This window comes from Engraulis encrasicolus, chromosome 16 (genome assembly GCF_034702125.1).
Source record: "Engraulis encrasicolus isolate BLACKSEA-1 chromosome 16, IST_EnEncr_1.0, whole genome shotgun sequence".
In the NCBI taxonomy this organism is placed as follows: domain Eukaryota; kingdom Metazoa; phylum Chordata; class Actinopteri; order Clupeiformes; family Engraulidae; genus Engraulis; species Engraulis encrasicolus.
This window is the reverse complement of record NC_085872.1, coordinates 17,446,123-17,461,669: the sequence shown is the minus strand read 5'-3', so window position 1 is coordinate 17,461,669 and position 15,547 is coordinate 17,446,123. Positions and strand designations below refer to the sequence as shown.

The window sequence follows — 15,547 nt, the reverse complement described above, 5'->3', positions numbered from 1 at the left end:
TGCTGACCCCGGGGGTAATAACATAGGCTTGGCTCCAGAGACTCTGCATTGAGGCAGCGAGTGTGGGGTGGGGTATTGGGAAAGGGGGTGCATCTCGACAGAAGAAGATGAAGGGGTGTCCCAAAGGCTGTGATGGGGTTTGGTGGGGGGGGTGTTGCTGCTGCTATATGGTGTGGGATGGGGGGATGGGGCTTCTGGGGACGGATCAGAGGTCCTAGGCTGCTCCATTGTGGAGGGAGGGGGACAGCCAGCATCGTGGACAAACCCTTGTGACTGAGGAGGGGAGTCATCCAGCCCTCTGACCCTCCTAGTCTGAGCTGCCAGCAACTTGGCCGGGGGTGTGCATGCTTATTTATATGTTAATGCACGCTGCCGCGTGACAATGAAGCCCGCCACTGGCAGGGGAACGCAAGCCATGGGTGGTAGTGGGCACTCAAAGCGCTCTCTTTTACAGGGATAAACAACCATGTACGAAAAGGCCTGGAAAATAATTAAGCAGCATCATTCCCTTATTCACCAGACTCCTACCGCGTATATCTATGGGCCTCGCTTTCCACACAACAAATTCAATCATGTAGTAATGGATTTCATGCTATTTATACATAAACACTCAGCAGAGAAGGAATGCCCTACCTTGAAACGTTCTAACATTCCTTGGTTTCCCAAGACAAGATAATTGAATCTGTTCCCATTATAGATAGCAGTTCATTGAATGTCTTTTGCCAACAGTATTATTTTAGGAACTACTAAGCTATTCCTGTTGTGACAATCGCATGGTTTTCATCAAGTATCAAAATCACCCATATGTGTTTACTAGCTAGTAGGCTACTTTTCCTGGTGCCATGCACTATTTTGTGTGAAGACAAAGGCATTAAATGAGATTGTATGTTGTGAAGGAATTTATTTTTTGCTCTCCTGTCCTGTGGACAAGGGTACAACTGGATAAGATGGGTTACATGTGGTGCTACTTTGTTGTGTGAGTGTGGGCTACTCTAGTGCGGGTTGCAATTGCATTGATAAAAAATACTTATAAAACAAATACACAATAAATAGATATCTGCTCTCAGATATGCCCGTATATTGCTAGTAGCCTAAAATGTTTTGGTGATAATGGATGCGTTTTGTTATGACTTTCCCTTTTGTTCGTCCTATCTATCTATCTGTTCGAGGACTTCTCAACAGGTGAAACTTCCCATGTTGCGTAACAAAATACTGGCATTCTTTGCAATAGGCTACTGGCCGTCTTTCAATTCGTGCTCTTTCCAAAAAGTCAACAGGTGGTTGGGATATTGTTTTTAAAAGGTACGATTGTTTTTTACGAGCTTTTATTTGTTCATACTTCATAGGGCGTGAGGGGTTAGTAGTCCAATTATTATTTCGGGATTAATTGGTTATACGTCTCTAGAAAACCTGCCAGATGGTTGGGTACTAGCGGTTTCGCTGAATTCATGTACAGCTTTACGCGCCGGTGAAAGAGGTTACGTAGATAGGCCCGCTATTGTAGTGATTTCAATGGACTAATAGAGGAGAAAAAAGCAGAGTGGGTTTGACTGGCTGGGACGCAGGCTTTTCTGCATTCCAGAGTGCCTGGCTGGGGGTGAAGCAGAAGGCAGACGGAGAGAGAGCTCCAGGAGAACACCGATCGTGTTAAGAACTGGATTACGCAGGAGTAATAATCAAAGTGTTTATCATGGAAACCATGTGACGGAATGTGGAATTTCGAATTTTCCGATTTCTCGGGTAAGAATGATTTGTTTTCATTGCGCCAAAAGGTACCACACGTGTTTTGTGTGCCATATTGCCCAAGCAAACTCTAGCCATTTGTTGTTAAGATGGAGAAACTCTACAAGTCATGCCGTATAGCCTACTAGAAACCTGTTGCATTGTTCATGATCGGTGCCACTGCCTGTAGATTACGCATAGTTTTTACGCAAAGAGGTTTTATGATCAGTGATCTTTTGGGTTTGTTTGCATCATCTTGTAGGCCTATGCTACCTAACCCAGGTTAGAGCTTAATTAAATGAATTGTTATTTCAATTAATTTCAAAACAAATGTCAAGTCGGGAAACAAAAACACGATGTCATGTTGACCAAGGCATTATGAGACAGAATGAGAATACATCAATTTTACGCTTCCTTGCACCCCTGTTCTCATTAACGGTCGATCAGTGGCAGTTTGGATTTAAACTCTCTCCAGAAGCAGCTGTCCTCAACACTCGCATGTCATTTAAATGTCAGCCTACTTCAGCCTGAATGGCAATCTATGCCGGTGTCTAGTCTGTGGCCTCTCTTGTTGCATGTGGCGCACATTTGTCAATAAATGCAGTTTCACTTTATGGAACGTCATACATAGCGGGACATTTACAGATGTTACATTGTATAATTGCATATGGATGATTGTCAGCATTTGGGATTTCCAAATAGAAAGAAACAGATTTGTTATTAATAACTTGTTATGAGACGGAATGGATGTGTTATTTCTATAGTTAATTATGTGTTGTGTGCTTCATGTGCAGGATTGCCATTTTATAATGGAGACATTCTGAATGGTGACTGACAAAATATTGGTTAGACAGACTACAAGTTACAGGAGCCCAGGCAGACATGTCTGGGTTCATGTTACTGCCTGATAAACCCAGACACCAAACTGGATCAGTGGGTTGGTACTCAGATACTTGTCATAGTTTTGCTGATTAGCGTGTAGCCAGCAGTGACATGAGGGCATGGTAAACACGCATGTCATGGCAGCTCTTAAATGAAGATAGGCAGGGGCGGAGCTATAGGGGGGACAAGCAGGGCATTTGCCCCGGGGCCCGGGGCCCTCCTGTATTGGTGTTGGGGGCCTTATTGTGACCATGGCAGGCTGTATGGAGGGGCCCTATAGGTGGTTTGCCCTGGGGCCCTGTTTGATGATGGGCCCAGTATTAGACCTGCACTGTACTTGAGTAACTGGGTGACGTTGGTGTTGATTTGATTGTTGTCTGATTTCTTCTCCTCTTTTAACATATATGTGGCAAAAAGTCAATTGTTGGTCCCAGTTGTGATTGGGGACTCCTTCAGCGTCCTACAAAGAAATTGGCTAACTTCCTTCCAAGATGTGTTTTGTAAAGCCCAGGCTGCAGCAGGTTGTTGTTCTTCAGAGCTGTGTTTGCTCCTGAGTGCCTCAGTCATTCCTTGTGTAAACAGAGAGATGTAGTTTGACCTGACATGGGCCCCGACGTACGTAGACAGGTGTGGCACTCTTTGGCATGCAATCAATGTGTGTGTGTGTGCGTGTGCGTGTGCGTGTGTGTGTGTGTGTGTGTGCGCGTGCGCGCGTGTGTGTGCGCGAGTGTGCATGTGACCGTGAGCGGAAGAAGACGTCTCTGTGTGTGAATATTTGCATTTTTTTTGTTTCACAGAATACAAATACATAATGTGTTGAATGTTGCCTATATTTATTGTATTTAACTCATCACTTTGCTTAAGTATTTCATTGAATCATCACCCAATTTCCACCATGTCTCTGGGGATGCTGACCTCATTGCTCTCCCTTAACGGTATATAAGTTAGACAACACACACCAAAGTGCTATATGGTATGGATAAGAGAGATAAGCCCCAGGGAGGCGTGTTGGTTAGTTATACCTTTATGAGCAGACCAGCCCCTAGGTGTTTGTGCTCAGCCATTTCACACAAAGGACATATTTTGAGGCAAAGGTCACTTTTTGTAGATGTGTGTACATAGCATTGCCTCACACTTTACTCTTTTTTTACCTTAAAGTGGCACGAAGAGATTGGGTGGGGGGGTTTGTTGCCCGTGTTAGGCCGGATCTCTTTGAGTTGGGCCAAAGTTCAGTACTACTCCAAGTCAGGGGTGCATTTCTCAAAAGAGAAGTTGTTAGCCTGTTAGCAACATCGGTAGTTGCCAACGGGAAAATGCATTGAAAACAACAAAGTAGCTAAGGTAGTGAGCAACTTTGGCTTTGAGAAATGCACCCCAGTGTAGCAGTGGGCCTGAATAATTGAAGGCAGGCCATCCATGCTTGGTATCAGATATCATCGGCGTCATTAGAAAGATTGGTGAGAGTGGTGGTGGGAGTGGTGGGAGTTGAGAGGATGCTGCGCTCTAGTAGCCGCTTGGTTTGCACCACCAGCACATTGCCAGAGTCCACATGAGTCTTGATCATGACATAAAACATACCTGCTGTGATTATTAAGTACATAATACTGGATTCCCATAATAATAATTTCAATTTCGGCATAAGATCAGGCTTAATAAATATGTCAGGCTCATAAATATGTTTGGATTGGGAACATGTACCTGGAAACATAGCCTGTGACGCAGCCGTCTCATGAGGTATTAGAAAAGAAAACATGTATGGTATGGTTGTGTTTGGCACAGTGTTCGAATGTCTCAATCTACCCGTTTACACACCAATGCCTCCATCAGTCTATCCTTCTCACATCCTTTAACATTCAGAAGTCTTCTGCATGCCGTGCCGACCCCACAGATGTCTCTATGCGCGAGGGAGAGGCATACGTACATGCTCCCTGGCATGCAGATGCAAACTGTCATTTGCACGGCCGGTGCACGGTGAGCCAGTGTGGGAGGGGCGGGCTCGTGTAAGGCATCATCTCCAATCACAGCCGGGAGGGACCCGTCTCTGGCATCGCTGTCTGTCCGCACCCATTTTAACCCCTCCGCTATCTCTAACAAGATATTGATTTCAGGAAGGCCCGCATCCAATCAATGCCTTAAGTGGATTTTTTTTCCGAAGCCAGCTGTATCCGTGTGTGTGTGTGTGTGCACGTATGTGTGTGTGTGTGTGTGTATGTGTGTGTGTGTGTGTGTGTGTGTGTGTGTGTGTGTGTGTGTGTGTGTGTGTGTGTGTGTGTGTGTGTGTGTGTGTGTGTGTGTGTGTGTGTGCGCGCGCGTATGTGTGCGCGCGCATGTGTGTGCGCGTGTGTGTGTGTTTGTGCGTGCGTGTGCCTGCACGTGTGTGTAAGATAGCATGGGGGACGGATGCTGTCTAGTGCAATGGGCAGAGCTAGAGACCGACAGCCCGACTGCTTGATGACTCCAGCAGTAGGAAGCAGGGACAGCAGAGAGACTCACTGACCTTCACTCAGAGCTAGACGCCGACGCCAGTCCTTAAAGCTGAAGGACAGGACTCATTCAGGGGGGATGGAGAGCACACACACACACACACACACACACACACACACACACACACACACACACACACACACACACACACACACACACACACACACACACACACACGGCTGTTATTTTAGATGTTATTAATTCATATCAGTGCCTTTGTGCCCCGCTGCATCTTTTTAGGGTGGTCACCTTGCATGGTGAGTGTAACACAATTATTTCAAGCAGGGGGGTGACCTACTAAAAGCATGCTCTGTTAGTGCAACCTTTTAAGGCTGCTGTGAAGGTCTATCCGTGGTGGTCTACCTTGTGAGTAGGTCAAACAAACACCCCATTCTGGCAAGTCTAGTTGTATCAAGTCCAGTGCACACAAAATCACACAGAGCTGCATTTAGAAAAGACAATATGTATTTACTATGGAATATACAGTAGTTTTGGGGAGGAAAGGTGATGCAGTGTAGCCAGGCCGTGCCCTTCTAGTGACGCAACACATTCAGGGTAGCTTCAAGTCAGACCACGAGCAAAACAAATATAGTTTCTGAGCTCTCAAAAAATCCGGACCCCCTACCACGTTGTCGGGAAGCATAGATCCATAAGCAAAGCAAGGGAGGCGGGTCGACCATACCGTTTTGGAAATGTTAGTTAGTTCTTATGCTCTTGGTCAGACCAAGTCTCGAAGAGATTTGAAAGTCGATGATAATCAGGCTTAGATGCAGTGATGGGCAGATTTCATCCTTTCATCGATCACAAAGCTGTATTTTTTTTAGGATGGAGGAGGAGGAGGCCGATTTCATGCAGCTACTGTACCTATACTGTAGTTGGCTCTCACCAACCGCCTGGCTCTGTTGTTTGGACCTGTTTTTTTGTGACAATAAGCAAATGTGGGGCTGTAACCTGCTGTAGTGGCGGCCGCCCGGCGGGTGGTGATTTGTGGTGGTGGTGGGCTAGGGAATGTGCTGAATAGTATAGAATGTCTGTATCCTCACAGAGGTCACGCATGGCCAGCACCAGCATGCTCTACTGTGCACCATATGGGCTGACACCAGCGAATGTCTCGTCTGCCTGCACACACATACACACACACCTACACACACACAAACACACACACACACACACACACACGCACTCATCCATACACAGATGGAATCCCGTATTTACATCCAAATACATGTTACACACGCACACATCCATACACACATGGAATACAGTACATACATCCAAGTACACGTTACACATGCACATATCCATACACTGATGTGCTTGCACACACACACACACGCACACAGATAGTGGTGGTATGGGACATGTGACCATCACGTTAGTTATTTTGGTCTTAGACATACATGTGAAGCACACACACTATACAGCACTAATGAGAAAACTCTCCAGAGATGTGTCCTACATGAAGCATGAGAGGAGGAAAAAAGGAACTTTTTAAAGTGAGCCTTTAAGCAATGTGTTCCTCTTAATTTGTCCTAACACTCACACTGTGGCTCCTACGTGTGAGGCTGCAGCAGCAAGCAGACACAGGCAGATGCACCAGGAGCTAGAGGGAGAGAGAGCGAACGAGGGAGAGATAGATAGAGAGAGAGAGAGAGAGAGTGGGGTTGCAGCGGAGGGGAAAAAAAGGGAGCAGGAGAGGGAGAGAGGGAGCGAAGGAAGTGCTTGCAGTTCTGCTGAGAGGAACAGAGGAGTGAGGTTACAGCGATTGATTGAATAAATGCGGTAAAATCTCTTCCGCTGGCTTGCCAAAGGACAGAGCGAGAGGGAGAGAGAGAGAGAGTGGGTGGGTGGAGAGGCTTAGGAGAGTGAAGGTTAGGATTGCTGCCGAGTAAGACAGAGGCAGCAGCGGAATAGAAGAGAGACAGACAGACAGAGAGAGAGAGGAGGGAAGAAGGCACTTGGAGGAGGGAGAGAATGGGACCGCGGCGGAGGGGGACGCAGAGCTGTAGCCAGACGCCAGGTATGGAGGAGAAGTAGCGGGAGCCAGAGATCCGGGATATGCCAGAGCTCTGGGAGCAAACATGCACACGTGAGGCCAGGGCACTTCATTAGTTTTGATGGGACACTTGCTGACTGATGGACACTTAGGAAGGATACGCGCTGCTTATCACCTCACCTCATTGGACGAGGATGATGGTCAATGTCCATCCAATCGGATGCTGACCCTGAGCCGATCTCCAGCAGGTGATGGGGAACAGCTGTGACCGAGGTATTGCTTCCTCTCTCTCTCTCGCTCTCTCTCTCTCTCTCTCTCTCTCTCTCTCGCTCTCGCTCTCTCTTCCGCTCTCTTCCTCTCTCACTCACTCTCCTTCACTCCTTACACCGCATCTCGTCCACCTTTCACTTTAATTAGGCTGTGTTCTGTTACATTCGCTGGGCTATAGCCATGCCTGCTTCCGACGTCACGGACGGATAAGCATCGTTAAAATGTCGTTATGGTTGAAATTGTGTAAACTTCTGCTCCTTGCTGTCCCTTTTTTATCTCAGCCTTGGAGGAGAGAGAGCAGGGATGGCCTTCAGACACTCTTCTCTGCTCTGCAACAGATAATGTGCGCTCACATTTCATAGGCACCGCAAGGACACGGCCAGCCTCGTCCCGACTGTAATCGCTGCAGCACTCTTAGGTTTATTCAAGAGAGAGAGGCAGTGCAGAATTTGAATATGCCAGTCCAGAAAATACACTTTGGAAAAACAAAAGGACAAAGCTTTGCAGAAACAGCGGTAATCCATGCTGCACTGTAGTGTGCCAAAACTAGCCGGCTCTGTGGCGGAGGACTTGATACAGCAGTTTTTTTAAAGCACCCTTTTGATTTTGCTGATGTGCACAACAGACTCACACGCACATGCACGTATGCTCACACACACAAACACACACACACACACACACACACACACACACACACACACACACACACACACACACACACACACATACACACACACACACACACACACACACAGCCCCTCTTTCTCGCAGTATCTCTGTTTTTCCCCAGCCGCTACCAGTGCAAATCTCAAAGGTGTAAAAGGTGAAGGGAGCAGAGGATGGTCCTGACCAATTTGAAAAAGTTGAAAATGTGATTTAATTGTGTGTGTGTGTGTGTGTGTGTGTGTGTGTGTGTGTGTGTGTGTGTGTGTGTGTGTGTGTGTGTGTGTTTGTGTGTGTGTGTGTGTGGGTGCACGCAACAGCCTTTCCCATGCATTTTTCTATGTCTCCTCCTGCTCCACTGCAGCGATCTGTTCCTCATAACAGATGTCAGGGTCCAGTTTGCAATCCAACACTAATGCTTTGTAGAGAGGAAGGGAAGGGAACAAGAGCTAAGAGCTAAATTTAGGCCGAGATTATTTGGCCTGGCTGGCATGATTGTTATCCACAAATCAAGTGTTTTAAAAGCATTTTTTTTTGGAAGTGAACGGTGTGATGTGGCTTCAGTATGTCTCATAACCTGGACTGTATGATGCTTTGGGGTGAGGCTGGGGCAACCGGTGTAAGACACGCACGCACACACACACACACACACACACACACACACACACACACACACACACACACACACACACACACACACACACACACACACACACACACTGTTCAAGCTGACTTGCCCGGGCGGTTTTCCAGCCGGGTGAGTTGATACTCCATTGTCCAAGCTTTCGGGGGCCGGTTTGCCTGAGGAGAACTTAACCCCTTGCAAAACTATCCCCACATGGGCGACCTGGTTGCAAACAAAGGAGCCACTTTGTTTTGTCGTGCAAGGTGAGTTGAAATCTAGCATCGAGCCCCTTGCAAGAAAGTACCTTTTTTCTTGGTGCTGGATTTCAGCGAGGACGGATAACGATTTGGCCAGGGCAGCAAAGCAACTCCCCCTCAGGACGTAGGATCACTGGGGCGTAACTCGCAACCTTACCACCATGTGTCCTTGACACACTTCACGGAGTGATGGATGAACTCCCGGAAAAACATGCAGACATGCACTTTTGAATATGATTGGTTGTTTCAACCAAACTAGGCGGAGGGTTTTGGAAAAGAAATAATGCCAGATGTGCATCCCAAGTCCTCTCCAATGTGAACTTGACAAGTTTGCAAAATTGACATTTATGGAAGGACTGAATGTTTGTACAGAACCTTAAACTGTGTCTGGGAGCAAGCAGGGGTGTGTGTGTGTGCGTGTGTGTGTGTGCGCGCGTGTGCGTGCGCGTGCGTGTGCGTGTGCGTGTGCGTGCGCGTGCGTGTGCGTGTGCGTGTGCGTGTGTGTGTGTGTGTGTGTGTGTGTGCGTGTGTGCGTGTGCGTGTGCGTGTGTGTGTGTGTGAGATGAATGGCCGTTCAGGTGGCTGTAGCCTCCTCGGTCTCTTTCAGCCCTGTACTGTGTAGTGCAGCCCCATGGGGCTTGTGGTGATTATTGGTTCCAGAGGGGTATACTAAGAAGCTGGTTCAGGAGTAAACCAGGTTAAAATAAGAGGTAAATCATCTAATAGAAGAGCCTGGAGTGTAAAGAAAATGAGGACTCCATGTTCTTCTATTAGATGATTTACCTCTTAACCTAGTTTACTCCTGAACCAGCTTCTTAGTATAGGCCCCTGGGTGGTAGTGGCTGGTGTTTATGTGCATGGCGGCCATGTTTGTTGCCATTGGCTGCAGAAGTGCTCCTTGTCTGTCTGTATGCCCCTGCCCGGTTTTATTCACTTAGACACACACACACACACACACACACACACACACACACACACACACACACACACACACACACACACACACACACACAGAAAGGTAATACTTCCTTCTCCTACTTTCCCTGCACTGTTTTTGTTTTTTCTCTCTGTCTGACGTCTGTAACACAAGCATCTGGTGTGTCCACCCCCTCTCTGCCTCTCTCTGCCTCTCTCTCTCTTTCCCTCTCTCTCTCTCTCTCTCTCTCTCTCTCTCTCTCTCTCTCTCTCTCTCTCTCTCTCTCTCTCTTCTCTCTCTCTCTCTCTCTCTCTCTCTCTCTCTCTCTCTCTCTCTCTCTCTCTCTCTCTCTCTCTCTCTCTCTCTCTCTCTCTCTCTCTTTCTCTCTCTCTCTCTCTCTCTCTCTCTCTCGTGACTAGAGGTGTCGGCGGAGCGCTCGCCCCGGCGCAGGAGCATCTCCGGGCTCGGCAGCTCTGAGAAGAACATCTCCATGGATGGGCCCAACTCCTCCCCCTTCAAAGTGCCGGTGAGTCAGTCTGCCTGACAGAGAAAGTGTTTGTTTGTGTGGCTGTGAGCGAGTAATTGTGGGGTTGTTATTACAGCCCGTGTCTGTCATGTAGAGGATGTCGGAAAAAACCCTGTGGCACACACACACACAATGCACTGAGTGGCCTAGTCTGAAGCATATTGCATTTGTATTGAAAGTAATTGGATGTTATTTTATACGGAAATACTTAACAGGCATTGCCACAGTCTGTGTTGGATGAAATACCTCTATGTAGTTGCAAAAATTCAAAGATCCATGCACAGCTTCTAGGTGCTGATAAACGAAGGAATATGCAATACTTTAAAAGGAAAAAAGTTTACCGCACACTTGTTTGACTTAATGCTCTTTTATTCAGAGCGAACAACGCGTTTCGCCTCTGTGCGTCATCAGGTTCGCCCAGGCCTCTATGTAGTATTCTGGTATCAAAGCAGTAGAAATGTGTGTACTTGAAAAGTTTTAGTTCATTTATTCGAAGTAGTTTTTTCGCCGCCTAGTTTTACTTTGACTGCCGTTGTGTTTTATCTATAGGCTTCCTGATAATCTGCCTCTTTTAATGAGTGACGCCGTGGGAGTAGTTCGGCCGCCTCTGAAGAGCGGGAAATGCAGACTAATTCTTTTGATGATATTTTTGTCTCGTTGAGAACTAGGACACCACTGGTATTTATACCTACCGCTTTTTGGGAAGGTAGTTGGGGGTTTTGGGAGTAACTTTTGGGAATAGTTGGATGTAGAGTAGACAATTACATATGTCTGTCTGTCCGCTGTGTTTTTGTTTTTGTGTCTTTGTCATCCTTCGGCATACTTGTGTGCTGACGCTTACTGTGCTGTGCTGCTGTCTCTCTCTGTCTCATGCCACATCCTGGTGTCAGTTTCGTAGTCAGTGGTTTGGCCTCGAGTCTGCAGCTGGCTACTGTCATCTCATTCTGCCACAACTGACTCATAGTTGTCCCCTACAGAGGGTGGGGCGATGAGAATGCGGATTTCAGCTACAGTCTCCCTTCTGGCTGGTTCGGAAAAGTATTCGGATAGAGCCAGTGCATTGGGTTTGTTGTTGTTTGTCTGTACTAGGACAGAGATATGGGTCGTCTGGGGCAAGGTCTGGGGCTGATTCTAGATTCTCCTCAGACATCATGGCAAGGTGAATGGGAAACGAGGACAAATAAGCTGACAGACATTCCCTATGCTGATCTGCACCTGTCTCAGTAGACCACTCATCCCCTTCTTCCTGTGACCTTCACTGTTTCTGCTCTCTCTCTCTCTCTCTCTCTGAAATTCTACTGTCCAATTATCTGTCGGGCTATCGGTCTGCCTGTCTGTCTGTCTGTCTGTCTCTCTCTCTCTTAGATTCTACTGTCCAAATGTCAGCAGCCTCCTATATTGTCCTCCATGTTATCAGTCAGCCCTCTCTTAGTGTCATTGACGAGGCCTACTTTCCCTTATCACTTCCCCTCCCCCCATATCTCCAATATAAACTATTATGTCTCGCTGCTCTAGTTCTACTCCATCTCTATCTTCCGATCTTCGTCTTTCTGTCTCTGTCTCACCCCCTCAACCTCTAGCCATTTTAATCTTCCCGCAGTAAAGCTGCTAGGAAGTTACGATTCATTTTACTGGAGGATATTATGACCCGATGAAGTGTTGCACTTTATGAAATGCACTGCTCTCTGCCTTAATGAATGATTTGGCCAGCCTCTCGTGAACTAGTGTACCGCCTTTCCCATCTTGGAGGTGACTATGCACTTGGCCTCAACCTATTCCCGAACTCTTACAGCGCAACTTAAAAGAAAGCAGATCTGTACCACCGCAGCAGCTCTGCCCTTGTCGTTAATATCGTGGCTATTATCTTAGCCTTTTACCTCGGCGCTTCAAGCAAAATGTAAATCACCCATGGAGAGCAGCACTGCATTGGGAGGTGTGTGTGTGTGTGTGTGTGTGTGTGTGTGTGTGTGTGTGTGTGTGTGTGTGTGTGTGTGTGTGTGTGTGTGTGTGTGTGTGTGTGTGTGTGTGTGTGTGTGTGTGTGTGTGTGTGTGTGTGTGTGTGTGTGTGTCTGTGTCTGTGTCTGTGTCTGTGTCTGTGTGTGTGTGTGTGTGGCCAAGTAAATGAGGGTTTCCTCTGCTACAGGAGAGAAAGAGAGCAGTAAAATCTTAAGTGCAGTTTGCTCGGAGCCCAATTCCCCCAGCTGAGGCTGTCTGAAGTGAGCCAGGCTCTCACAGCGATGTGGCTGCTGACTTACTGTATGTGCCTGGCCCTGGTGAGTGGTGAGAAGTGCCGAAACGGTGAACAAACTTCCCCTGTGACTCAGAAGTCGCACTGACATAGGTCTTGCGTTAGTCATGTCTCCGTCTGGAGAGGTTTTGTTTTAGAAGGCCGGAGCGTGTAGTTACTTATTAATTTACACTCACAAACCTGCCCCTCTGCAGTCAAACCTGATTTATTATCCAGTCAGCGTAGCCGTGGCTAACACTACTGCTGGACGTGGGCGGCTACCATAGTAGTGTGTCTGATTGGTGACGATGTGGACAATAGGCCATCGCGGTAAAATGGGCCTGAAGCGTGACTGCTGCTGATTCATGGGGTTTTGTGCTCGTGATCATTTTTCACACCGTCAGTTGGAAACGCTTGTCTCCAGCAGCAATCTTGCCCAGTGTTTTTGTCGCAGGGCTAGTGCTTGAGTTTGGAGGATGTGCTGCCTGCCCGCTCGGCCTGTCTCTGGTTAATGTTTGAGCCTCCATGGTCATAATTATTGCTCAGGCCTCTCCTCTCGCCCTTTTTTCCTCTCGCAGGGCTTCTTCAGCAAACGTCTCAAAGGATCCATCAAGCGGACCAAGAGCCAAACCAAACTGGACAGGAACACCAGCTTCAGACTTCCCTCCCTCAGACCCTCGGACAATGACAGGTAGGCCTTAAATACTAATGCTCTGTGACTCTTTTGCCACTGTTGTGGTCCATAGGGAAATGTGAAGTGGGAATTTGTTATTCTGGCAAATGTGGGGAGGAATGAAACATGACGGTGAATTAGTGTTGTTTTACAACCTTTAGTTCATCATGTAATGTTTGGAAAGGTTTGGCTGTGGCTTTGGCCTCAACTGCACATGATTGACTCTTGGCCGCCCCCTTGTGGAAAGGCCAAAATCCTGTGGTCAGATGTCAGCCGCAGCTGTAGTTGCATTGCCCTTGTGACTTCTGACAAAATCGTCTCTAATTTTGGGCTGCTTAGTTCATTTTTTTAAGAACCTCGACCATGGCGTCATCTGGAGTTCATCCATTATCAGATGCGAGGATGATGCTCTTGCTAGGGAGTGGTGCTTCCAGTGCTCGGTGGATTAATATGCGTGGCAGACAGATAATAGTCTTACTGTAAGCCATCTGAATTATCTTGCTCTGCGGCTTGGGAGAAAGAATTAAAAAGAGATTGTTATCTTATACAGGACAGGGATCGATATAATCCCTTTCTCTCTCTTCTGTTTTTGGAGTCTGGGTTCTCTTCAAGGGCTGGAATTGCAGTGGTGACTAACTTGGGATGGACAGTCTTTCATTGATTAGCCTATACCAGTGGTTCTCAAACTTTTTTTGAACAAATGCTCCCTTGGCCTCATGACAAGCCTCCCAACGCCCCCCTTAGTATTAAAAAATTGAATGGACTAATGCCCCCCAATGGCAACTAAGCACCGCCCCCTCTTAGCTGTATCCTTCTCAATGCCCCCCTAGAGCTCTTCAATGCCCCCTGGGGGGCTGTACAGCCCCCGTTGAGGAACACTAGCCTATACGTTTCCCATCCACACCAAAATACAAAAACATGACGACTTGCAGACAGTCTTTAATGACTCTTTCGTGTGTGTGCGCGTGCGTGTTTGTGTGTGCGTGCATGCGTGGTTTGACATGTGCAAGAAGTGCAGTGCAGTGCATGTCTGTTCCCTCTTTTGTACATCTGTATTTATGACAACTGGGCGAATGTTTGTGATGGCGAGGCATTCTCTTTTTGACCTCTGGTGTCACCCGGTGTCATGACTGCTCAGCCTGCCGTCCTGATGTAGCCGCGGCGGCTGCCTGCCTGCTCAGGGTGATGCTGATTGTGATGAGGTTAGGGCCGTGAGAACACACTGAACAAACGCAGGCTTTGGCGGACATCTGTCACTGTCCCTGTCTACGTGCACTTAGCGTTTGCCCTGTGTGTGTGTGTGTGTGTGTGTGTGTGTGTGTGTGTGTGTGTGTGTGTGTGTGTGTGTGTGTGTGTGTGTGTGTGTGTGTGTGTGTGTGTGTGTGTGTGTGTGTGTGTGTGTGTGTGTGTGTGTGTGTGTGTGTGTGTGTGGTAGAGAGAGAGAGACAGTGGGAGAGAAAAGCCTGTGTGTGTGTGTGTGTGTGTGTGTGTGTGTGTGTGTGTGTGTGTGTGTGTGTGTGTGTGTGTGTGTGTGTGTGTGTGTGTGTGTGTGTGTGTGTGTGTGTGTGTGTGTGTGTGTGTGTGTGTGTGTATGTGTGTGTGTGTGTGTGTGATAGAGAGAGAGAGTGTGTGTCTCAAAGAGTGTGTGTGGTGAGAGTGAGCCTGGCAGAGTGCAGAGGAAAGCACCACTGACTCCAGTGACGCTGCTCAGGGGTTGGTTGGTTGGCTCTGTGTTGTGATGCAAGTGAAGCTCCGTCCCCCCTCCACTCCCTCTCCTTCGCCCGTCCGCTCCTTAACTGTCTTTTCAAACTGCTCTGTCATGGTCCCTGGCTTCAGCAGCCGGGCTCATGAAATGCACCATGAGCACCTCAACGTTTCTCAGAAAGGCCAAGAATGTTCACCTGTCCAAAGCGACTCTCTTCAGGTAAGACCAGGGGATGTCATGCTCCGAAACATCAGTCTGTATCCAGCAGCTAAAAGTATCAGTTCGGTTACCTGAAATGAGATGTGCTTTGTAACTTACATAGTATGGATGTGATGGGTCCTATTGCATTAGACAAGATGGTAAAGCACTGCAGGTTGATTTGAATGTAGACTTCCCATGCTATGCCATCTGCACATTACATCCGGTATGCCTCAGTGTCTGTGCCCAAGTTAATGTTCTGTTATCAAAGCATTAGCTTCTTCCCTTGATTTTCCCTGGAGGGTGATCTGGTTTCAAGCATAATGTGCAGCAGGCTTTGGCTAGTCAGTGTTCCAAACGTTCACCCCAGCTAAAAGACTTGACCCCCCTCCAGAGGTAGCAT

General features: G+C 47.6%; 1 protein-coding gene across 9 annotated transcripts in view; it reads left to right on the top strand.

Moving 5' to 3' along the window:
• Nucleotides 1-15,547, top strand: part of rasal2 (RAS protein activator like 2) — a 70,803-nt gene that overhangs the window by 39,800 nt on the left and 15,456 nt on the right. For 8 of the 9 annotated variants that reach the window (XM_063218902.1, XM_063218903.1, XM_063218905.1 and 5 more), the window contains exons 4-5: nt 10,235-10,341; nt 13,147-13,259. In XM_063218902.1, coding sequence (XP_063074972.1) covers nt 10,235-10,341; nt 13,147-13,259 — 220 coding nt within the window. Of the gene's footprint in view, nt 1-242; nt 1,741-10,234; nt 10,342-13,146; nt 13,260-15,547 lie in introns of those variants that run through there. The other variant, XM_063218904.1, reaches the window with a different exon arrangement.